This window comes from Dasypus novemcinctus, chromosome 4, assembly GCF_030445035.2.
Source record: "Dasypus novemcinctus isolate mDasNov1 chromosome 4, mDasNov1.1.hap2, whole genome shotgun sequence".
In the NCBI taxonomy this organism is placed as follows: Eukaryota; Metazoa; Chordata; class Mammalia; order Cingulata; family Dasypodidae; genus Dasypus; species Dasypus novemcinctus.
In genome coordinates this window covers 101,337,424-101,363,083 of record NC_080676.1, presented here as the reverse complement: position 1 = coordinate 101,363,083, position 25,660 = coordinate 101,337,424, and the positions used below count along the sequence as shown (strand labels likewise).

The following is a 25,660-nucleotide window of genomic DNA, read 5'->3' as shown; positions in this document are numbered from 1 at the left end:
TCTCAATCCGAGGCACAGCAGGGATCACCATCCCAAAATCCTCAAGGTTAAGGAATGAAAAAACATAAGGGGAGCAATGTAACCATGGACAAAGTAAACTTAATAATATTGTAGTAATAGAAGAAAACGTACTAAATAAATAAAGATAGTGGTTACCAGAGGTACTGAGGGGAGGAGAAGGGACTAGTAGGTGGACCATAGGGCATTTTTAGGGCATTGGAATTCAGTGTAAACCATAATGTAAACTATAGACTTTGGCTAGTATCAATTGTAACAAATGGGGAAACAGATGTGGCTTAACCAACTGGGCTCTTGTCTATCACATAGGAGGTCCAGGGTTTGATGCCCAGGGCCTCCTGATGAGGGCAAGCTGGCCCAGGCAGTGAGCTGGCCCATGCAGAGTGCCAGCCAACGTGGGAATGTGGCCCTGTATAGGAGTGCCGCCCTGGGTGGGAAAGCCGCCCCGCACAGGAGTGCCAGCTGACACGGAGAGCTGGTGCAGCAAGATGACACAACAAGAGACACAGAGGAGAGAAAATAAGAAGACATAGCAGTACAGGGAGCCGAGATGGTACAAGAGAATAATTGCCTCTCTCCCACTCCAGACAGTACCAAGATCGGTTCCCAGAGCCACCTAACAAGAGAATACAAGCACACACAGAACACACAGTGAATGGACACAGAGAGCAGACAAGGGGGGATGTGGGTGGGGGGGAATAAATAAAAAATAATAAATCTTAAAAAAAAAATTGTAACAAATGTACCACACAGGGAAACAGACTTGGCCCAGTGGTTAGGGCATCTGTCTACCACATGGGAGGTCCGCGGTTCAAACCCCAGGCCTATTTGACCTGTGTGGAGATGGCCCATGCGCAGTGCTGATGTGGGCAAGGAGTGCCGTGCCACGCAGGGGTGTCCCCCACGTAGGGGAGCCGCATGCACAAGGAGTGAGCCCCATAAGAAGAGCCGCCCAGCATGAAAGAAAGTGCAGCCTGCCTAAGAATGGAGCTGCCCACATGGAGAGTTGACACGACAAGATGACGCAACAAAAAGAAATACAGATTCCCATGCCACTGACAACAACAGAAGGGGACAAAGAAGAAAGACAGAGCAAATAGACACAGAAAACAGACAACGGGGGGAGGGGGAGAATAAATAAATAAATAAAATCTTTTTTAAAAAATGTATCACACAACTGTAAGATGTTATTAATAGAAGAAGACGTGGGAGGGGTGGTACATAGGACTCCCTTATATTTTGAATGTAATTTTTCTGTAATCTAAAACTTCTTTTAAAATAGTTTATTATATTAGAAAAGAAGCTTTCTCAGTTTCTCTTTAACCAGCCCCTCCAAATTTTTTTCCTGCCACCGATTTCTGCTCAGACATTCTTTGCACCACTCATGCCCCAAAGGGGGCACTAGAGACTTCCAGTTTACATGCACAGGTCCAGCTTCTCAGCTGACCATATTCATCACCGCCACCTACCCACCCACTTCCTCTAAAGTGATAGCTTCTCTCCTTGCTAAAAATGCAAGATTTCAGCAAGGTATTGGTGGTGTAGTGAAGTTTGGGAGCCCTGTATGATATTATGCATATTTGTTTTGTAGGTTCACAACTTTTACTATAAACTTATAGTTTATATATGTTCATTTATGAATGATATATTTCAATAAATTTTTAAATTAAAAAAAACAATAAAGAGAATCAACAAAACCAAAAGTTTCTTCTTCAAGAAGATGAACAAAATTGGCAAACCCTTAGCTAGACTGACAAAGAAAAAAAAAAAAGAAAAGATGCAAATAAAATTAAAAATAAAACATGGAACAAAAGCTATTTGAGCTAATAATCAAGTTCAGGAAAGAGGCAGGATACAAGCAAACATGTGAAAATCAGTAATGTTTCTGTACACCAGTACTGAAAAATCTAAGGAGGAAATTAGGGGGAAAAAATTCCATTTACATTAGCAACAAAAAGACTAATATACCTAAGAATCAATTTAACCAAATACATAAAGGACCTTATTCAGAAAAATACAAAGCACAGCTAAAAGAAATCAAAGAAGACCTGAGAACTAAAAGTGACAGTAACAGACATGGTGTACAATGATGTTCATAGTGGCATTATTCACAATTGCCAAAAGAAGCAAACAACCCAGGTGTCCATCAACCAAAGAATGAATAAACAAATTGCAATGTATACATACAATGGAATATTATGCAGCTGTAAGAAGAAATGAAGTCGTAAAGCATATGACAATATGGAGATCCTGGAAGACATTATGTTGAATGAAGTCAGTCAGAAACAAAAGGACAAATACTTGTTGCACTATGCACCATTAACTAAATATATTATGAAAACTCATGGAGTTAATAACTAGAATATAAGTAAAGAGACTATAGAATGGGGTTAGTGAATGGAAAGTGAATGGTTATTATCTGTGCAGAATTGATATAAAGGTTGTTCACAAATATTTGGAAATGAATAGAAATGGTGAAAGCACATCATAGTATTTGTCACTGGCAGTGCTAATATATGACAATGGTTGCAGGGGAAAGTCCAAGGCTCAACACAAGGATTTGTAAAGATAAAAATAATAATAAAAGAAAGATTTTTTTTTAATTTTTTAAACAAAAAAAGACAAAAAAACAAAATTTAAAAAAACAAAATAAAAATATAAATTAAAAGGAAGGAAATAGAATAGCAGCCAAATATGGGCAGAGGAAACAGAGATATTGAGAAGTAATTATTAAGGGGTAGAGTTTTTGTGTTTGCCTGTTTTTTGTTATTTATTATCATTATTATTGTAATAATGAAAATGCTCTAATAATCATTGAAGTGATGAATGCACAACTATGTGATTATACCAAATATCACTGATCATACACTTTGGATGGACTGTATGCTTTATTATTATGTATCAGTAAAACTGATTAAACAAAAATAGGTATGAGGACAGAGAGGAGGATCCAACATCAGACATTCCAGACACAGAATTTTAAAAACTGGAATAAAAATGTGCTAGAATGGCTAAAAGAAAACATGGACATAGAACTAAGGAGAATCAGAAAAATGACAGATGAAATCAGAGACTATCAATAGAGACATGAAAATCATAAAAAGAAATCAAAGAGAGCTGAAGATTACAGTAACAGAAATTTTAAATTCCTGAGAGGGGTTCAACAGCAAATTGGAGGTGGCAGAAGAAAAACCACTGAACTTTAAAATAACAAAACTGAAAGCATTCAGTCTGTGGAAAAGAATGAAGAGAAGTCAACAGAGCCTGAGGAATCTATACAACACTATCAAAGCATATCAATATACGCATTATGGGAATGCCAGAAGGAGAAGAAAGAAAGGGCAAAGAGTACACACAAAGAAATAACGGCTGAAAAATTCCCAAATTTATCTAAAACATGAATACACATTCAAGATGTTCAACAAACTCCAAACAGGAGAAGCCAAATCAGACCCATGTCACACCACATTAAAATCAAACCATTGAATACAAAGATAAGGAGATAAATCTGAAACTTGCAAGAGAGAAGCAATGTGTCACAAACAAGTGATCCTCTATAAGATTAAATGCCAAGTTTTCATTTGAAACCTCAGGGGCGGGAAGGCAGTGGGAAGACATATTTAAAAGACATTTAAAATGCTAAAAGCAAATATTTGCCACCAAGAATTCTACATCCAACAAAAATGTCTTTCAAAGTGAGTGAGACAATCCCAGATAAACAAAAGCTGAGGAACTTTATTACCACTCAATTGGCCGTAGAAGAGAACTAAAAGGAGTTCTTCAGGCTGAAAGGAAAAGACACTAGACAACTGATAGAAAGAAACAGCAAAGGTATCAAAATGTTAAGTTTGGTGAATCTGGGTATCTGGGGGGATGGGGATATGCTGAAGCTCTGTATGGGGTCTATGTTATCTCTGTATGAGGTCTGTGTTATTCTTTCAATTATTTTGTCAGTTTGAAATTATTTCAAAATGAAAAGTTAACATAAAAATTAAAAGAATCGAAAGATATAAATGAATGAAACACAAATCAAATGAAAGCTGGAGTGTGCAAATCCAAACCACAACATACCACATCTCACCCATGGGATGGCTATTATAAAAATATGGAAAATAAGTGTCGACAAGGATATGGAATAAGGGGAGCCCTCAAACATTGCTGGTGGAATGTAAAATGGTGCAGCCTTTGCTGAAAACAGTTTGGCTGTGGGCTCTAGAGACATCTAGACACTATAGGAAATTGGTACCTCATGAATCGGCCTTACCTTGGAATACATGATAACCCATCTCCCCTAAGAATCAGAGTTAGACTAATTTATAATTTTCCCACACATGGTTCTTCTGACTCTTTTTTTTAATAATACATTTTTTATTTATTTTTAAAAGATACATAGATCACACAAAATGCTACATTAAAAAATACAGGAGGTTCCCATATGCCCCACTCCTCACACGTCCCACTTTTCCCACATCAACAATTTCTTTCAATAGTTTGGTACATTCCTTACATTTGATGAATACATTTTGAAGCACTGCTACATAGCATGGATTAAAGTTTACATTGCAGTTTATTTGAACCTATAATTAGCACTATACCTGTTAAATATTTGTCCCAGAGACTTAAATCTTCCAGCTGTTCATATGCTGGTTGAGCTCTGAATCTTAGCAGAGTTGCAGCCAACACCTAATCCCCAGTTCATCAGATTCACCCAGGATAACTAACAAAAGGAGGATAATGAACAACGTCCATCCAAAAAAAACAGAGTATCTACAACTGCAAGCAAAACAGTTCCTTCCATCTGCCCCATAAGGCCTAAGTTCCCTCTCAATCAGAAACAGAGTGGGCATTACATTCCCCAAATCCTCAAGACTGAAAAACAAACAAATATAAGGGGGGAATGTAACTATGAACTAAAGTAGACTTATTATTATTCTAGTAAAGGAAGAACTGTAACATTTATATAAAGGCAGTGGTCACTAGAGGTTTTGAGGGGAGGGAAAGGGAAGATAAGGTGTAACATGGGGCATTTGGGGGACAATGAAATTATTCTGTATATTACAAATGATGGATACAAGCCATTATACATTTTGTCAAAACCTATGAAATTGTATGGTACTAAATATAAACCATAATGTAAACTACAAACCATGGTTAGTAGCAGTGCTTCAATAATGTAACAAATCAAATATACAACTGATAAAAATCAATTGGGGAAGCGGATTTGGCTCAATGGATAGAGCGTCCGCCTATCACACAGGAGGTCCAGGGTTCAAACCCAGGAAAAAAACCCAGCGAAAAAAGTGCAGCCTGCCCAGGAGTGGTGCCGCACACATGGAGAGCTGACTCAGGAAGATGACACAACAAAAAGAGACACGGATTCCCAGTGCCACTGACAAGAATACAAGCGGACACAGAACACACAGTGAATGGAAACAGAGAGCAGACAACCTGGGGGGAAGGGGAGAGAAATACATAATAAATCTTTTTAAAAATTTAAAAAAATCAAGTGTAACAAATATACCACACTAATGAAAGATGTTGTTACTGGGGGTGTGGGAGGGGGAAGGGGTGGGTTATAGAGGAATCCCCTATTATTTTCAAAATAACATTTATGTAATCTAAAGCTTTTTTAAAAATAAAAAATAAAAATTTATTCATATTCACACACAAAAAAACAAAGAAAACAATTTGGTGGTTCCTCAAAAAGTTAAACATAGAATTACATAAGACCTGGCAATCCACTTATAGATATACGACCAAAAAAACTAAAAACAGGAATTAAAGCGGATACTTGTACACCATTCTTCATAGCTGTATTATTTACAATAGCCAAAAGGTGAAAACTACCCAAGCGTCCATCAACTGATGAATGGATGAATAAAATGTGGTATATATGTACCATGGAATATTATTCAGCCTTAAAAAGGAATAAAGTTATGATGAATGCTACGACATGGATGAACGCTGAAGACATCATGAACTAAAACAGACACAAAAATGGCATATTGCATGATCTTACATATGTTAAATAAATAGAATATGCAAATTCATAGAGACAGAAAATAGATTAGTGGTTACCAGGAGAGGGGGTCATGGGCAAGGGATTAGGGAGTTCTTAGATAATGAGCACAGAGTTTCTGTTTGGGGTGAGCGAAAAGTTTTGGTAATGGATGGTAATGATGGTAGCACAACATTGTGAATTTTATTAATATCAGTTATATATTTGAAAGTGGATAAAATGGGAAATTTTATTTGTAGATATACTATCATAACAAAAATTTAAAAAAAACAAAACCATACAATACAGAGAACAAACCCTTATTTAAACTATAGACTTCACTTAATAATATTCTAATTAACGGGTCATTGATTTTAACAAATGAACCACACCTATGCAAAATGCTAATAGGAAGGAAAACTGTAAGGGGGGAGGAAGGTTATATAGAAACTCTATACTTTCTGCATAATTATTCTGTAAGCCTACAGCTATTCTAAAATGTAAAGGCTAACACTAAGGGAAGACAGGTAAGCCCAAGAGTAAAGTAAAAAACACAATAATGAGATACTGCTTAGCTTAAGAAAACAAACCCAACAACAAAAAGCTGTATCTCCAAGAGACTATGTATGTGTGTATGTATAATTTTTGCCCCAACAATAAAATTTTCTAAAAAATAAAATTTAAAAATGTGAACAGAATTAACAAAATTCTCTTAAATAAGGTATTTTTTTCCTTCTATTAAATTGGCAAGAATTTTACTGTGTGATGATACCCAGTGCTGGTAAGTATATAGATAAGTGGGCACTCCCATTGATGGCACTATAAAGTGGTGGCAATATAAATATAAATAAACTCTGTAAGAGAGTTTTTTAACATGTATTTAAATTTAAAATAAAATTTCTTTTAGACTCAGTAATCCCATTCAAAAATAGTCCCCAAATAAACGATGTTCATTTCGGCATTGTTTCTCTTAGCAAAACCCAGGAAACACCCAAACTGTGTGATATTAGTGGACTAAGTAAGTAAATTATAAGAAATCCATATCATGGAATACTGCAAAATCATCAAAAAATAAAGGTCAGGATGCAATAGAATAAAAAACTCTTTAAATATATATTATTAAATGAAAACAGCAAAGCACAGAACAGTATTATTCCATTATGCACCTTTTTTTTTTTTTGAGGTACCGGGGGCCAGGGATTGAACCAGGACCTCGTATGTGGGAAGCCAGTACTCAACCACTTAGTTGGTTTTTTCATTTGTTTTTGCTTGCTGTTTTTTTGTTTTTTCTAGGAGGCACCAGAAACCGAACCCAGGACCTCCCATGTGGGAAGCAGGTGCTCAACTGCTTGAGCCACATCTGCTCCTGAACTTGTACCTTTCTATAAACCTAAATTTTCTAACCTTATATTTTTTTTTTCTTTTTATGTCAAAAAAAGTCATCTGGTCCCACATATTATTTCCTTTTTGTGTACCTCTCTATATAAAAACAAACAATAAGAGTATTATTTTAAAACAAAAATGTTTGAAATGTTCTCTTATACTTTATTATTAATTTTAAAGCAACCAATATTGATGATAACTCTTTCCTCTGAAAACAAGTTATAATAATGGTTAATTTTTCATGTCTGCAACATAAAAACAAATATTCAAGGTGATTTAACACTCATTACCCTAAAATGCTATAAATGAATAAACTAGAAAATCTGAAACTATTCTTATTTTTAAGAACTGACCATGACAAGAGAAAAAAAAAATACTTAAAGTGTTATCTTAAATCTTATTCTTTAGAGCCTATTTCTTAACAGTGACAAGATCAAAGTTTAGATTTATAATCAGACTATCTTTTAAAATACAGTTGTGTCACCCTTTAAGAAATACCCTCTCAAATTTACAAAGCAAGCAAAGAGCAACAGATTCTAGTAAACTAAAAATTACAGTATACTTAAATATGTAATTTCTTTTATTTTGCTGATTTATTTATTTTTTGTTTTTGTTTTTCTTTTCTTTTTTATAATTTATTTTAAAGTAATGAGATTTATATTTCATGAAGAAACAACCATGCATAATATGGCATACTTATATTTAAACTGAAGAAGACCTGAACTTCAAACATCATTTCAACATACACCAGAAAGAACTAATTTAAAACTGCAATTAAGTAACACAAGACCAAAACAAAGGACATATAAGAAAGCAAAATTTCAGTTTTACTAAAATGTTTTAAGCATACCAAATAAAACAATATACTTAAAAGAGAATAGTTTTTATTTACCCCCTGCAAAGGGAGAGCCCAGCGTTCTGAGCTTCTGAGTTTGGACAGTGGTGTTTGAACATGAATATCTTCTGGTTTTGCATTTATCATCCTTGTTATCCGAAACTAGAATGAGAAAATAATCAGGTTAATTGAAATACAAATAAGAGCTGAATCAGATAACAGAATCCTGCCTTAATATTTTGCTGTTTAATAAAAGAGTTCTAAATTCAGTGTTTAATTTATAGGCAGTTAAATAAAAGATAATTTTATGAGAGGAAACACAATAAAACCATTTCATTGAATTTAAAGATAACTATATATGAAATACTACAACATCTTCCTAACTATTCTCTTGTTTAAAGTCTCTTACCAGTTGTGACAGTCTGAATTAGGTGAATTCCAAAAAGAGATTATATTTTTCAATTCATCCATTCCTGTGGGTGTGGGGCCTTTCTGATTGGACTACATCAGTGAGGCATGACAAAGGTGTGGTTTCTGTCCTCTTGCTGGGCCTTACATAAACAGAGTCATAGAGGAAGAGACACACAGAGAAAGGAAGTTGCCATCTTGATCCTGCCATGTGAAAGAAAGGCGTCTCCAGGTTCACCTACAGCTGCAGAAAGACAGAGAAGCTCCCAAGAGGCTGAGAGAGGCCCCGGACTCTGGAATCAGCAGAGCACAGAGGCACAGAAAGAGGTCCCCAAGGGCCTGTGCCCACAGAGCCCAGCCATATACCTGATGGCCACATGGCAGGACGATAAGATCACCAGTAGCTGTCTCTGGTAAGAAAGCATCTGTGATGGCGCCGTGATTTGGACATTTCACAGCCTTGAAATTATAAGCTTTTTTATCCTAAATAAAATCCCCATCATAAATTGTACTTTTCATAGGCAGCCCTGTGGCAAACTAAGACATCCTTTTAATCTTTCAAATGCTATCCCTAGGATTCTCAAGCAAACAAACCTAACTATGACTACAATATTTAACATACAACAATGGCATGCCATTACTCACAGATAAAACTCTTTATAAACAAATAAAATCAGGGCTTCTTCATATCACTCACACATTGCAAAATCTACACTCCAACCAAAATGAATTACTCAAACATCTCCAAACATGTCTTATCATTTTATGTTTCTATACTTTTGAATACACTGCTCCCTCAACCTAGAATGCCCTTCCCCCTATTTCCCTCTCATGAAATACTCTGCTCAAACTTATTCCCATATCCACGCAATCGCCACTCCAATACCAAGGCATTCCTTTCCCTAGATATTAGTACTTGGTACATTTATATTACCTTATTTATGTTATATATATTATATATCATACTATATTACAGTTATTTGTCTACATGTCTGCCTTCTCTAGACTGCAGAGCTGCTTAAAGGAAAAGGGCCCTTTCTTATTCACCTTCGTGTCACCAAAGTGTATGGCTCATAACATATTGTATTAACAATGACTGAATGTATGGGTTGCAGGTACAAGTTTAAAATCATTTGTTAGAACTTAAATAACTTTAACATTGAAAGAAATTTATGAAAGATGGGAAAGCTTCAAGGTCAGCCTATAAGATATAACATAAAATAAGCATTATATTAACTAGAACCAGTAACAATCCATAAAATGATTTCTGTAAGAGGAAAGCACACATCAGGAAGACAGAATAAATTTGAAGAAAACATATCTCAATTCTTCTACTTCACTAGCACATCTGAGGGGCAAAGATAATCCTTCTGGGCACCCGTAATTTGTCAATTCTTGATCCACAAAAAACAATGTTATCTTTAAATCATTCACACCCTTCATATTCATAATTAGGGAACAAAAGCAGCTTTCTCAGAGAGTAAGGCAAAGATTTCAGCTTATTCACACACATGGATCCTTTGTAAATAGGTTATTTAGCCCACATTACATGGAGAGCCTGAATAGAGACAGAGATGCCTGAGAAGTTCCCAGATATTAGAATCTTCCCAGTATAGGTAACAAGGAAGCCTTAAAAGGATTCTAGACCCCCAGCAACCAAACACAACTCAGCTGACTCCAAGTGGAACAGAGAACAGCCATCGCCAAATGAACCCTACCCATATTGCAAATTAATAAGCAAAATAAGTTTGAACATCTAAAATTTGGGGCAATTTGTGATACAACCCTAGAAATAAACTAATGAGATACTACGTTCAAAATTTTAGACTTACTGAGATTTCCCAAGAGTATGAGCTAAATATAGGTGTTCAGTATTTTAATTTTATAAGATTGGATATGTAATCTTTGGGAGATTTTATATTTTTCCAGTTTATTATTTTACTATAAGTGGCTTAGAGCATATCAATGAATTATTTGCCCTAAAAATATTCGTGTACCACATACATCCGGTAAGGTGGACACAAAATATAATACATCTCACTTTGAAAAGGGCAGCTCTTTATTTTCCACAAAGTATACACACATATGTAATCTGGATATTTATAAAAACCCTAAACCAGTATCAAAAATCTTAAAAATGTTCATATAATCTTTTTCAGTAATTATACTTTTAGAAATTTATCCCAAGGAAATAAAATCAAAATATATACAAGTATTTATGAATAGGGATATAATAGGTTATTACTTATAATATGGAAAAACCAGAAACAATTACAATAAAAGAAAAATAAATTATGGTAAAGCCGAACAATGATATACTATATAGTTGTTATTAAATAGCATATTTCAGAAGAATATTTAATGACATAATAAATTGTTTCCAACATAAGTGGAAAAGAAAAGCATGCATAAAGGATGAGTGCTTGGGAAACAGACTTGGCCCAGTGGATAGGGCATCCGCCTACCACATGGGAGATCCACGGTTCAAACCCCAGGTCTCCCTGACCCGTGTGGAGCTGGTCCACGCGCAGTGCTGATGCACTCAAAGAGTGCCCTGTCATGCAGGGGTGTCCCCAGCGTAGGAACCCCACGCGCAAGAGTGCGCCCCGTAAGAAGAGCTGCCCGGCACGAAAGAAAGTGCAGCCTGCCCAGGAATGGTGCCGCACACACGGAGAGCTGACGCAACAAAAAGGGACACAGATTCTCATGCCGCTGACAACAACAAAAGCGGACAAAAGAACATGCAGGGAATGAACACAGAGAACAGACAACTGGGGCAGGGAAGGGCAGAGAAATAAAAAAAAGGGCAGAGAAAAAAAATAAATCTTAAAAAAAAAAAAGAATGAGTGCTTTTTTATAAGGCAAAAAAAATTCGTGTATAGGAAAAATATATAGAAAGATATACACCAAAATGTTTAATAGTGATTATCTCTGAATGGTGGGATGACAGGTGATTTTTATTTTTGTGTTTTCCTAGAGTTTCTAAATGTTTTATTTCTTTAATAGGACCACCATGCAATTCTTAAAGGAAGGAAAAAAATAAACACTTAAAGTTCCAGAAAAATATCTGCCACAAGTTCCTTTTCAATAAATTGCAGGTCTAGATCTCTCTAACATGATGTATAAGGGGCAAGAAGATTTCAAGTAAAATTACTCTGTCAATTTCTAAATTCATTTCTAATGATAAACAGATCAAAAATAATGGAAATATTTTTACAAAATTCTGATCTATTCCTAGACAAATTTTAATCATTGTATCAACTATGTTCAATCAACAAAGATTCTTTTTACCAATTCTGCAAAGCCTATTATTATAATTCTGCTATAAGAATCAGAATGACTGGGATAATTTCCTAGTACTTTCAAGATTGAAATTTAATCTTTTCAGACAAAAATGGTCCTAAAACCCCTTCCTTTCAACTTATACTTAAATGAATTAGTATAACTAATAACTCCAAAAAAAAAAAGAGAGAGCTTAATAATAAAGCCAAAAACATTTATTTTGTCACACATTTACCAAAGTTCACATGGCCAGTATTAAACAAATTCTTTAACAGATCAATTCATTCAGTAACGTCAAGGTTCCTTTTATACCTAATTCAGCCCCCAATATGCCACCAAAAGCAGTTAATCTGAAATAAAATATGCTGGATTCTAGGAGGGCAGATGTAGCTCAGTGGTTGAGTGCCTGCTTTCCATGTATGAGGCCCTGGGTTCAATCCCTGGTACCTCCTAAAAAATAAAAATAAAAAGCTGGATTCAAGCTATACATTGCTAATATATACCCTTTAAACTGTTTATGATCCTTGGCATATTCTTAATATAGAACTCTAGAATCTTGACCACTTACTTATACAAATACTAACTAGATATACAGTTATTATTTAAGGAAAATTTGGGATCTGCTCATGATATGGCAATGACTAACCAAGAGAAAATAAAAGTCTTGTTTTTCAGTTTTGAAAATAGATTATCAACCTTCCATAAATAAAACCAAAGACTATGGACCTCCCATTATTAGAATACCCAAAATACTTGCACTCCTATCCAGATTGCTCAGCCTTGAATTAATCTACCATCTAGCACCTATCAAAAGCCCAGAAAAAATTGAGTTCATAATGATGTTCCAAAACGTTTGCAAATATCCAGAGGCTGCACAAAACACTCCTAAATAATCAGTGGGTCAAAAAGGAAATTACAAGTAAAATCAGTAAATATATTGCAACAAATGAAAATGAAAACACAACTTTTCAAAACTTATGGGATATAGCAAAGGCAGTCTTGAGAGGGAAATTTATAGCCCTAAACATCTATATTAAAAAAAAAGAGCTAAACTCAAAGATTTACCTAACAATTAGAAAACTGGAAAGAAAATATCAAACCAATCCCAAAGCAAGCAGAAAGAAAAAAATAATAAAGACTAGAGCAGAAATAAATAAAACTGAGGACAAAAAAAAAAAAAAAGAGAGAGAGAGAAAATGAACAAAACCAAATGCTGGTTCTTCAAGAAGATCATTAAAATTGGCAAATCCCTAGCTAGAATAACAAGGGAAAAAATAGAAAAGATGCAAATAAATACAACTGAAATGAAAGGGAGGAAGTTATGACTGACCAAACAGAAATGAAATAAAAAGGAACATGAGAGGATATTATAAGAAACTGTATGCCAACAAACTAGACAACCTAGTGAACCTAGGTGAAACAAATTTCTAGAAATGCACAAGCAACCGACACTGATGCTACAAGAATCAAGAACTTAATAAACCAATCACCTTTAAGGAGACTGAATGTGTCATCAAAATCTCCCAGCAAAGGAAAGTCCAGGACCAGATGGCTTCACAGGTGGATTATAGCAAACATTTCAAAAAGAACTGACACTAATTCTGTTTAAACTCTTCCAAAAAAATTGAAGTGGAGGGAATATTACCCAACACATTTTATGAAGCCAACGGCACCTTAATATACCAAAGCCAGATAAAGATACTACAAGAAAAGAAAATTACAGACCAATCTCTCTAATGAACATAGATGCAAAAATTCTCAACAAAATACTTACAAATCAAATCGAACAGCACATGAAAAGACTTTATACATCATGACCAAGTGGGATTTATTCCTGATATGCAAGGCTAGTTCAACATAAGAAAATCAATCAACATAATATATCAAATTGACAAACTGAAGGGAAAGGGAAAAAACCACATGATCATCCCAGTCGACACGGAAAAGGCATCTGACAAAATCCAGCATCCTTTTCTGAAACAAACACTTCAAAAGATAGGTATAGAAGGTAAATTCCTCAATATGATAAAAACCATGTCTAAAAAACCCAAAGGCAACATCATACTCAACAGGGAAAGCTTTCCCTCTATTATCCAGAACAGGACAAGGATGCCCACTGTCACCACTGTTGTTCAATATTGTACTAGAAGTTCTAGCAAAGGCAATTAGGCAAGAAAAAAAATTTAAGGGCATCCACATAGGAAAAGAGGAAGTAAAACTCACTGTTTGCATATGACATGCTCCTGTATTTAGAAAATTCTGAAGTATCCACCACAAAACTACTTGAGCTAATAAATGAGTTCAGCAAAGTGGCAGGATACAAGATCAGCAAACAAACAAAACCTTAAGTTTTTGTACACTAGTACTGAACAATCTGAGGAGGAAATTGGGGGGAAATTCCATTTACAATAGCCTCAAAAAGATTCAAATACCTAGGAATCAATTTAACCAAACAAGTACATGACCTATACGCAGAAAACTATAAAACAGTGCTAAAAGAAATCGATGAAGACCTAAACAAATGGAAAGACATTCCGCATTCATAGATTAGAAGAATAAATATCATGAAGTTGTCAATCTTACCCAAACTGATTTACAGATTCAATGCAATACCAATCAAAATTCCAACAGCCTGCTTTACAGAATTAGAAAAGGCAATTACCAAATTTATTTGGACGGGAAAGCGCACCTGAATAGCCAAACGCATTCTAAAACAGAACAACTTGGAAGGAATTTCTCTGCCTGACTTTGAAACATATTACAAAGCTACAGTGGTCAAAACAGTTTTGTACTGGCATAAAGACAGACACATTGGGAAGCAGACTTGGCCCAGTGGTTAGGGCGTCCGTCTACCACTTGGGAGGTCCACAGTTCAAACCCCGGGCCCCCTTGACCCGTGTGGAGCTGGCCCATGCACAGTGCTGACGCGTGCAAGGAGTGCCATGCCACCAAGGGGTGTCCCCCACGTAGGGGAGCCCCACGCGCAAGGAGTGCGCCCCCTAAGGAGAGCCGCCCAGCACAAAAGAAAATGCAGCCTGCCTAAGAATGGCGCCGTCCACACGGAGAGCTGACACAACAAAATGACGCAACAAAAAGAAACACAGATTCCCATGCCACTGACAACAACAGAAGCAGACAAAGAAGATAAAGCAAATAGACACAGAGAACAGACGAACGGAGCGGGGGGCGGGGGGCGGGGGGCAGGGGGCGGGGGGAGAGAGAAGGGGAAAGAAAGAAAGAAATCTTTTTTTAAAAAAAATAAAGACAGACACATTGATCAGTGGAATAGAACTGAGATTCCAGAGATAAACCCTCACCTCTAAGGTCAACTGGTTTTTGGAAAACCTACAAAGACCATGTTAATGGGACAAAACCATCTCTTCAACAAATGGTGCTGGGAGAACTAGATATCTATAACCAGAGAATGAAAGAGGATCTCAATCTTACTCACAATACAAAGATCAACTCAAAATGGACCAAAGACCTAAATAGAAAAGCCAGGGTTATAAAACTACTAGAAGAGAATGTAGGGAAACATCTTCAAGACCTTGCAAGTAGGTGGTGGTTTCTTGGACCTTACACCCAAAGCACATGCAATGAAAGAAAAAATAAGATAAATGGGACCTCCTCAAAATTAAACACTTTTCCACCACACAGGACTTTGTCAAAAGGGTGAAAAGGCAGCCAACTCAATGGGAGAAAATATGTGGAAATAATGTGTCAGATAAGAACTTAATATCCAGGATATGTAAAGAGATGCTACAACTCAACAATAAAAAGACAAATGACCCAATTTTAAAATGGGTAAAAAGACTTGAATAGATATTTGTCCAAGGAGAAAATACAAATGGCAAAAATACACATGAAAAAATGCCCAACTTCACTCATGATTAGGGAAATGAAAATCAAAATTACAATGAGATATCATTTCACACCAATCATTTCTCTTCCTATTAAAAAGACAGAGAGCTTACAAATGTTGGAGACGGATGTAAAGAGATAGGAACACTTATTCACTGTTGGTGGGAATGCAGAATGGTACAGTCACTGTGGAGAACGGTTTGCCAGTTCCTAAAGAAGGTGAATATAGACTTGCTATGTGACCCTGTGATACCACTACTGGGTATATATCCAGAAGAACTGAGAGCAGTGACCCAAACAGACATCTGCACACCAGTGTTCATAGGGCATTATTCACGATTGCCAAAAGTTGCCAAAAGCTAGGTGTCTGTCAACTGATGAGTGGATAAACGAACTGTGGTGTATTCATCACACAATGGAATATTATGCAACTGTAAGAAGAAATGAAGTCATAAAGCATAAGACAACATGGATGAACCTAGAAGACATTATGTTGTGCAAAGTAAGCCATACACAAAAGGACAAATACTGTATTATTATGTTACAATGAACCAGATATATTGTGTAACATATTGTATGATTCAAAAAAAAAATAAGTTAGAAGACCTTGATCAACAAAACCAATAACAACAGTAGTGGATTATAAACCCACAGAATAAAATAAATATCCATGAGTCCATATTGAAAAAATTAAATGAATAAATAAATGGGAGAAAAAGAACAGCTCTCCTTTAAAGAAGAATTTCAATTAATAAAGGTTAAAGGACTAAGGGAAATAGAAAATCACCATTCAAACTCCACACATATAATTGGTGGAAGCAAAATCCACCAATAGATGCTAAAATAATAGGCAAAATTTGACAAAAAATATATTATTGCTGATTCAAATTTTTCCCAAAAAAATACCTATCGATTACGAAGTGAAAAACAGTAATTCTGCAGTACAGAAACCCAGTAGACACCACCTTAACCAAGTGATCAAGGCTAACATCACCAGTAATAAGACATATCATCATCATGTACCTCTCAATATGATGCACTGAGAAAGGCACATCACCTCCTTGGTATTCTCCCCAAAAAACTATAACCTTAATCTAATCATGAGAAACCATAACAAAAACCCAAAATGGAGGAACATTCTGCAAAATTCTGACCAGAATTCTTCAAAATTGTCACTGTCATCAAAGATAAAAGACTGAAGAACTGTCATAGACTAAAGGAAACTAGGGAGGCATGACAACTAAATGCTATGTGGGATCCTGGATTGCATCCTGGGACAGAAAAAAGGACATTAGTGGAAAAATTGAGAAAATCCTAACAAAATCTATAGTTTAAAATATTGCACATTGTTGATTTCTTAGTTTTGTTAGTTGTGCCAGAGTTATGTACACTTACTATGGGAAAAACTGGATGAAGGATTTATGGAAACACTTTTTAAAAGTTAATATTGGGTATTTGTATCAGCAGCACATATACTAAAATTGGAATGAAAGAGAGGTTAGCATGGCCCCTGCACAGGATGGCATGCAAATTCATGAAATGTTTTCTTGCTATTTATAAAAAGAAGGGATATAATAGAGTGGGGGTCAAGGGAAATTTCAACTTAATTTTACAATGAACTAGCAATTTTGTACCTGGTAATTTTGTTGTTTATTCACCTCTGATAGTGGCTTGAATTCAGTATGTAAAAAGGGATTAATGTATTTCATTGCTGCTAAAATGACAACTCCCTCTGTGTCCTATGTTTTTTCTTAAAACTCTCAGTGTTCAAGTAGAAATTTGGATACAAGACCATACTATAACAGATAACGAAAGGCTGTCTTTTCTGAAGAACGTAAATTGGATATTAAGTTCTATGCTTTACAGAACAGACTGAAGACTGGGGCTAAACATCTATGTATGCAACCTATTAAAAGACCTTATTTCAGCTTTTTAAAAAAATTACTATTGGGGAACAGACATAGCCTGCTTCCCATGTACAAGGTCCTAGGTTCGATCCCCAGTACCTCCTAAAAACAAAACAAATAAATGAAAAATCCAACTCTCATTGGGGAGCAGATGGAGTTCACTGGTTGAGTGCCTGCTTCCCATGTAGGAGGTCCTAGGTTCAATTCCTGGTACCTCCTAAAAAAAAAAGTTACTATTTCCATAAACTTTCTCTAATTCGAGAGTTAGTTGAAAATGAAAAGTATAAGAAAATACTGTAATACACCTAAAAATCAGACAGAGAAATTCATTAACTCACTATTATGAATTTCTAATGGAGGAAGTTCAGATTAATCATGTGGAGGAAGGAATGACCTAAGACAGAGCATTTCACTTCACTGGAGGTATTAACATAAAAGAGTAATCAGTAGAAAGAGAGGTATGATGCTATTTAACCAAGTAATGTAAAATTTTCCTTTTTACCTCCTTCATTCACCCCATTTACCCTACATCCAGAACTTTAAATGGAAAATTACACCTCACAAGTCTGAAGTAAGACAAGGAAGAAAAAGAACACCAAAAGTCATGTTCTCTACATGATCTACTCAAGGCATTAAGAATCTTTCTCACAGCCCTTCTTCATAGTATCTTCTCCCTCTTTATTCATGTTATAACTTTATAACATAAAAATGTACCAAACTTAAGTTCTCTGTGCATGGACTTGGAACTTTATGAAAACTTTCAGAGAAAATTATCAAATAAATTATTATGTTAATCAGTATACTATTGCATTTAACTCACAGCATTCTAGAAGAAAAAAAGATGATCTCTCTAAACAAGAATGAATTTTAAAAACACTTCCTACGTAAGTAAAAACTTCATTTTGGTATTTTACTACTCTTCACTCATATAAAATAAATAAACGGAAAAAAAAATATTTGAAAGGATGCATTCCAAGCAGTAATTCGCTTTGTGTACAACTCTACATCTACAGTACTATTAAGTGAGTACGAGGCACTGTCATTAAGGAAGCATGAATTTATGTTTTATATAAAGTATAAGGGAAGCGGACTTGGCCCAGTGGTTAGGGCATCCGCCTACCACATGGGAGGTTCGCGGTTCAAACCCCGGTCCTCCTTGACCCGTGTGGAGTTGGCCCATGCGCAATGCTGATTGATGCGTGCAAGGAGAGCCACCCAGCGCAAAAGAAAGTGCAGCCTGCCCAGAAATGGTGCCACACACAAGGAGAGCTGACACAAGATGACGCAACAAAAAAAGAAACACAGATTCCCGTGTGGCTGACAACAACAGAAGCAGACAAAGAACATGCAGCAAATGGACACAGAGAACAGACAACTGGGGTGGGGGGTGGGGCAGAGGGGAGAGAAATAAATAAAAATAAATCTTTAAAAAATTAAAATTAAAATAAAATAAAATATAAAATGAGGCCTGGAAAGTAAATTGGAACATCTTACAATGGTTAACACAAAGCTGGCCCCAGAAAGGCTTTCCTGACTAGCCTTTGTTAATTAGGATACACCAAAAAAACCAAAACACTGATTAGTTAAGGTTTTTCAGTATTTTCTTTAAAATTTACTAAAAAGACAAATAGCAAAATGATTCCAATTCCAGTAATTCTAAAGATAATAAATTGTTTAAAAACAAAACACATACCTCATGTAAATCAGATGAAGATTTTTTTCTTTTTCCTTCTGTGACAAGTTCTACAAAAGCAGAATAGTAAAATTATCATTTAACATCTAAATGAGATAAACAATTTAATAAAATAGATCCTTTCACATGCATCCCTTGATTTAAATTAGCTTCTTCTTAGATTTAGAATTTACACTGTTATATTTTACAGAACCTGAAGACTAAACAAAAAAGTCAAAAAAATATAGTTATAATTATGTGTCAGAAAAGTAACAGGTTTTCACACAAAATGTCTCCATTAAACAATACAGGTATAACAACAATAGGAAAAAGAAAAAGGGGAACTTAACAACCAGTAGGTGTTCAATAAATATTGGCTGAACCATCTGATAAGACAAATTCTTATTAGCTGGGGTAGCAGCAGGGGGACAAAAAAAGGTGAGATCTAGAAGTTGAAACTATTCTACAAAAGCAGTTCAAATGCTACTTTATAACTAAGCATTCCATACAACTGTGTACTAGGTTAACTCATTCCTCACCAACATTTTCCAGACTTCTTGTGGATAAGCAAATATTATATTGAATGTTTATCGTATGCCAGAGACTGAGCTAAGCAATAGGTGTAGTATAGCGAACAAATTAGACACAGTCAAAGATTTCCTGGAATTTATAGTCTACTAGAATATATCAGATATCAAAATAGAAAATGAATTCTATAAATTCATAAGTATTTGGTCACCTATTTATGACAAACACACCACTACAATTCAGTGAAAAAAGGGGGTGATCTTTTCAATAAATTGTTGAAGCAATTTTAGATAAATTGGAAAACAAATAAACCTGGACCCCTAACTCACAACCATACATGAAAATTAATTTGAAATAATCATAGATTTAAATGTCAAAGGCAAAACAAATAAAGGTTCTAGAATAAAATGTGGGAGAATATATTCCTGACTTTGGGTAGGTAAAGATTTTTTAAAACTAGGGCACAAGTAGTACTAACCTTAAAGGAAAAGATTAATAAACTGGATTTCATTAAAATTAAGAACTTCTATTCATCAAAAGTCATCAGTAAGAGAGAGAAAAGATAAACCGCAGATTGGGAAAAATTACTGGTAATATACATATCTGTCAAGAACTCATTGCAGGGAAGCGGACTTGGGCCAGTGGTTAGGGCATCGGCCTACCACATGGGAGGTCCGCAGTTCAAACCCTGGGCCTCTGTGACCCGTGTGGAGCTGGTCCATGCGCAGTGCTGATGTGCGCGAGGAGTGCCCTGCCACGCAGGGGTGTCCCCCGCGAAGGGGAGCCCCACGCGCAAGGAGTGCGCCCCCTAAGGAGAGCCGCCCAGCGCGAAAAAAAGTGCAGCCTGCCTAAGAATGGCGCTGCCCACACGGAAAGCTGACACAACAACATGATGCAACAAAATGCAACAAAAAGAAACACAGATACTTGTGCCCCTGACAACAACAGAAGCGGACAAAGAAACAAGACACAGCAAATAGACACAGAGAACAGACAACGGGGTGGGGGGGAGATAAATAAATAAATCTTAAAAAAAAAAAAAGAAAATGCAAGACAAGACATTCTTTAAAATGGGCAAAATATTTGAACAGGCACTCAACAAAAACAAAAATGTCTAAGTGTCCAATAAACGTGAAAAGGTGCTCAACTTCATTAACCCTAGGGGTATACAAGTTAAAAATGCAGTGGATACCATTATACAGCTCTCGGAATGGGTAAAATTAAAAAGACAGGCAATACCCAATATTGATGAGAGACTATAACTCTCATATACTGTCAGTGGGTGTATAAATTACTGCATCTATTTTGCCAGCATCTACTAAAGATAAACACCTGCCTATCTGATGTCCAACAATTACATTTGAAATATGTAACCAAGAGAAATGAATGCTTAGCTCCACCAAAAAATATGCATATCAACATGCAAATTATCATTGTCCTTAATAACCAAGTACTGGAAACAACGCAAATGTCCGTTAGCAGACAATGAATAAATAAAGGGTAGTATATCCATATCATGGAAAACTTCAAAGCAAAATTTTAAAAATGAACTACTGCTATAGAAAACATGACATCTCTCACAGACACTATGTTCAAATGAAACCAAATGCAAAAGAAAACATGCTCTATATTCTATTTATGTGAAAGTCAACAACAGATAAAATTTACCAATGGTGATAACACTCAGAATAGTGAGTACCTAGGGAAGATAACAGTACTGGCTGGGATGAGGCAAAATTATTTCGTATCACTAAGCCCATACAATACATTGTCTTTTTGTGTCTGGCTTATTTCATTCAACATGATGTTTTTAACCTGTCATCCATGTTGGAGCATGCAATAGAATTTCATTCCTTTTTACAGCTGAATAATATTCCATTGCGTTCATGTATTCCATATTTTGTTTGTCCATTCATCTATTGCTGGACACTGGAGTTGGCCCCATCTTTAGGTAATTGTAAATAATGTCAATATAAACATCAGTGAGCAAATACCTGTTCAAATCCATGCTTTCACTTCCTTTGGGTATATATCTAAGAGCAGGATTGCTAGGTCATATCGGAGTTCTGTACTTAACTTTCTGAAGAACTGCCAATCTATTTTACACAGCAGCTATACCATTTTACATTCCCAACTATGAATGAGTGTTCCTATTCTACAGATCTTTTCCAACACTTGAAATTTTCCATTTTTTTAAATAGTTGCCATTTTAGTGGGTGTGAAATGGTATTTCACATGATTTTGATTTGCATTTCCCTAATAACTAGTGATATTGAGTATCTTTTCATGTGCTATTTGGCCATTTGTATATCTTCTTTAGAGAAATGTCTTTCAGTCCTTTTACCCATTTTTACAATATGTTTTTTATCCTTTTACTGTTGAGTTGAAGGACTTCTTCAGATACTCTGTATATTAAACACTTATCAGCATATGGTTTCCAAATATATTCTCCCATTGAGTAGGTTGTCATTTCACTTTCATGATGAAGTCCTTTGATATGCAAATTCTTAAATTTTGATGAGGTCCCATGTTTCTGTATTTTACATTGTTACTTGTCTTTTGGTGTAGAGTCTAAGGAACCATTGCCAAACACAAGGTCATGAAGATGCATCCTTATGTTTTCTTTCAGGAGTTTTATAGTTCTGATTCTTATATTTTGTTCTTTGATCCATTTTGAGTTAATTTTTGCATATTGAAATTCAGTTTTCCAGCACCATTTGTTGAACAGACTATTCTTTCCCCATAGAGTGGACTTGGCAGCCTTATCAATAATCAATTGGGGAAGCAGACTTGGCCCAGTGGTTAGGGCGTCCATCTACCATATGGGAGGTCTATGGTTCAAACCCCAGGCCTCCTTGACCCGTGTGGAGCTGGCCCATGCACAGTGCTGATGCGCGCAAGGAGTGCCGTGCCACCCAGGGGTGTCCCCTGCGTAGGGGAGCCCCACGCTCAAGGAGTGCGCCCCCTAAGGAGAGCCGCCCAGTGCAAAAGAAAGTGCAGCCTGCCCAGGAATGGCGCCGCACACACAGAGAGCTGACACAACAAGATGACACAACAAAAAGAAACACAGATTCCCATGCCGCTCACAACAGCAGAAGCGGACCAAGAAGAAGATGCAGCAAACAGACACAGAGAACAGACAACTGGGGTGGGAGGGAAGGGGAGAGAAATAAATAAATAAATCTTAAAAAAAAAAAAAAAAAGAATCAATTGGCCATAGATAGAATGATTTATTTCTGAACTCGCAATTCAATTCCTCTGGTTGTATATCTTTCCTTCTGCCAATACCATGCTGTTTTAATTACTGTAATTTTGTTATAAATTTTCAAATCAGGAAATATATGTCCTCCAAAAGAAGAAAGTCTTCATTGTTCTTTTTCAAATGTCTTTTGCTATTTGTGGCCCTCCACCCTTCCAAATAAATGTGACAGTTTGCTTTTCCATTTCTTCATAGAAGAGTGTTGGAATTTTGATTGAGATTACCTTGAATCTATAAATAGTTATGGTAGAATTGAATTCTTCAAAATACTTAGACTTCAAGTATATGAATATGGAAAGAGCTTCCGTTTACTTAGGTTTCTCAAAAAAAAAAATTTAGCAGTGTTTTGTCTTTCCATGGATAAGTCCTTTACATTGTTACATTTATTTCTAGATATGTGATTCTTTAGTTGCTATTGTAAAGAATTCTTTTCTTGATTTCCTCTCCAAATTGTTCAATAACAGTGTATAGAAACATTACTGGTTTTTAATGATCTTGTACCCCACCACTTCACTAAATTCTTTTATTACCTCTAGTAGTTTTGTGGTAGAGTTTTCAGAATTTTCTGTATACAGGATCATGTCATTTGCAAATAGAAAGATTTTATCTCTTCCTTTCCAATTTAGATTCCTCTTAATAGTTTTAATTCCTAATTGACCTGGCTAGGCCTTCCCATACAACGTTAAGTAACAGTTGTGGCAGGAGGCATCATTCTCTAGTTCTTGACTTTAGAAGGAAGCTTTCAGTCTTTCACCACCGAGTACGATGTTAGCTATGGGTTTTTCATATATGCCTTTTTTCATATTGAGGAAATTTCCTACTATTTCTATTTTTCTCAGTGTTTTTATCAAAAAGGGGGTGCTGGATTTTGTCAAATGCCTTTTCTGTGTCAATCGAGAAGATCATGTGGTTACTGTCCTTCATTCTGTTAATGTGGTGCATCACATGAATTGGTTCTCTTGTGTTGAACCACTCTGGCATACATGGGATAAACCCCACTTGGATCGTGATGTACGAATCTTTTAATGTGCTCTTGGATTCAGTTTGCAAGTATTTTGTTGAGAATTTTTGCACATATATTCATGAGCTTAATGGTCTGTACTTTTTTCCCTGCAGTATCTTTATCTGGCTTTTTTCATATTAGGGTGATGTTGGCCTCACAGAATGAATTACGGAATGTTCCTTCTTCTTCAATGTTTAGGAAGAGTTTGAGGAGGACTAGTACTAATTCTAGTTGGAATGTTTGGTAAAGTTCTCCAGTACAAAAACCTAGTCCTGGGCTTTTCTTTATTAGGAGAGTTTTGATTGCTGATTTAATCCCTTCATTTGTTATTGGTCATTTTGAGATTTTCTGTTTCTTCTCAAGTCACTATAGGTAGTTTCTGTGTCTCTAGAAATTTGCACAGTTCATTTAAGATATCTAATTCAGGGAAGCGGATGTGGCTCAACTGTTAGAGCGTCTGCCTACTATACAGAGGGTCCAGGGTTCGATACCCAGGGCCTCCTGACCCGTGTGGTGAGCTAGACCGTGCACAGAGCTGCCACACACAAGGAGTGCCGTGCCACACAGGGGCGCCCCCCCGTGGGAGTGTCCCATGCACAAGGAGTGTGCCCTGCAAGAGAGCCGCCCTGCGCGAAAAAAAAGCGCAGCCTGGCCAGGAATGCCGCGGCACACACAGAGAGCTGGCACAAGATGACGCAACAAAAAAAAGACACAGTTTCCCGGTGCCACCAAGGATGCAAGCGGACACAGAACACTCAGCAAAAGGACACAGAGCGCAGACAACGGGGGGAAGGGGAAAAAAATAAATAAAAATAAATCTTTAAAAAAAAAGATATCTAATTCAATGGACTTCAGTTGTTCATAGTATCCTCTTACAATCCTTATTTCTGCATTTGTAGTAATGTCCCACCCACTTTCATTTTTCATTTTAGTTATTTGCAGCCTTTTTCTTTGTCAGTCTAGCTAAATGTTTATCAATTTCACTAATCTTCAAAGAGCCGACTTTTGGTTTTGTTGATCCCTCTCTATTCTTTTTTATTCTCTATTTCATTTATATTGGCTCTACTGTTTGCTATTTCCTTCCTTTCGCTCACTTTGGGCTAGTTTCTCTTCTTTTTTCTATTTCCTCCAGGTGTGAGGTATGGCTTCTGATTTGAGATCTTTCTTCATTGTTAATCTAAGCAAAGAGAGATAAATTTCCCTATCAGGACTGCCTGCATTGTATTCCATACATTTTGGTATGTTGTGTTTTCATTTTCATTCATCTTGAGATATTTTCTAATTTCCCTTGTGATTTATCCTTTGACCTACTAGCTGTTTTATGAGTGTATTGTTTAATTCCCATATATTTCTGAATTGTCCAGTTTCATTCCATTATGGTCAGAGAACACACATATATGATTTCAATACTTTTTAAATTATTGAGATAGGTTTTATGATCTAACATATGGTCTATACTAAAGTATGATCCATGTGCACTGCAGTAGAAAAATGTGTATTCTACTG

At 36.0% G+C, this 25,660-nt stretch overlaps 1 protein-coding gene and 1 non-coding gene across 10 annotated transcripts in view; one reads left to right on the top strand and one right to left on the bottom strand.

Annotated features, from left to right (window-relative positions):
* Nucleotides 1-25,660, bottom strand: part of SENP7 (SUMO specific peptidase 7) — a 222,365-nt gene that overhangs the window by 178,375 nt on the left and 18,330 nt on the right. For 6 of the 9 annotated variants that reach the window (XM_058295925.1, XM_058295924.1, XM_058295926.1 and 3 more), the window contains exons 2-3: nucleotides 19,386-19,435; nucleotides 8,292-8,396 (exon numbers count right to left, since the gene is read on the bottom strand). In XM_058295925.1, coding sequence (XP_058151908.1) covers nucleotides 8,292-8,396; nucleotides 19,386-19,435 — 155 coding nt within the window. Of the gene's footprint in view, nucleotides 1-8,291; nucleotides 8,397-8,643; nucleotides 8,786-19,385; nucleotides 19,436-25,660 lie in introns of all 9 variants that reach the window. The other 3 variants (XM_071214857.1, XM_071214858.1, XM_071214859.1) reach the window with 1 other exon arrangement.
* Nucleotides 17,237-17,339, top strand: LOC131278391 (U6 spliceosomal RNA). The gene has a single exon (XR_009185708.1). It is a non-coding gene; the product is annotated as a U6 spliceosomal RNA (small nuclear RNA).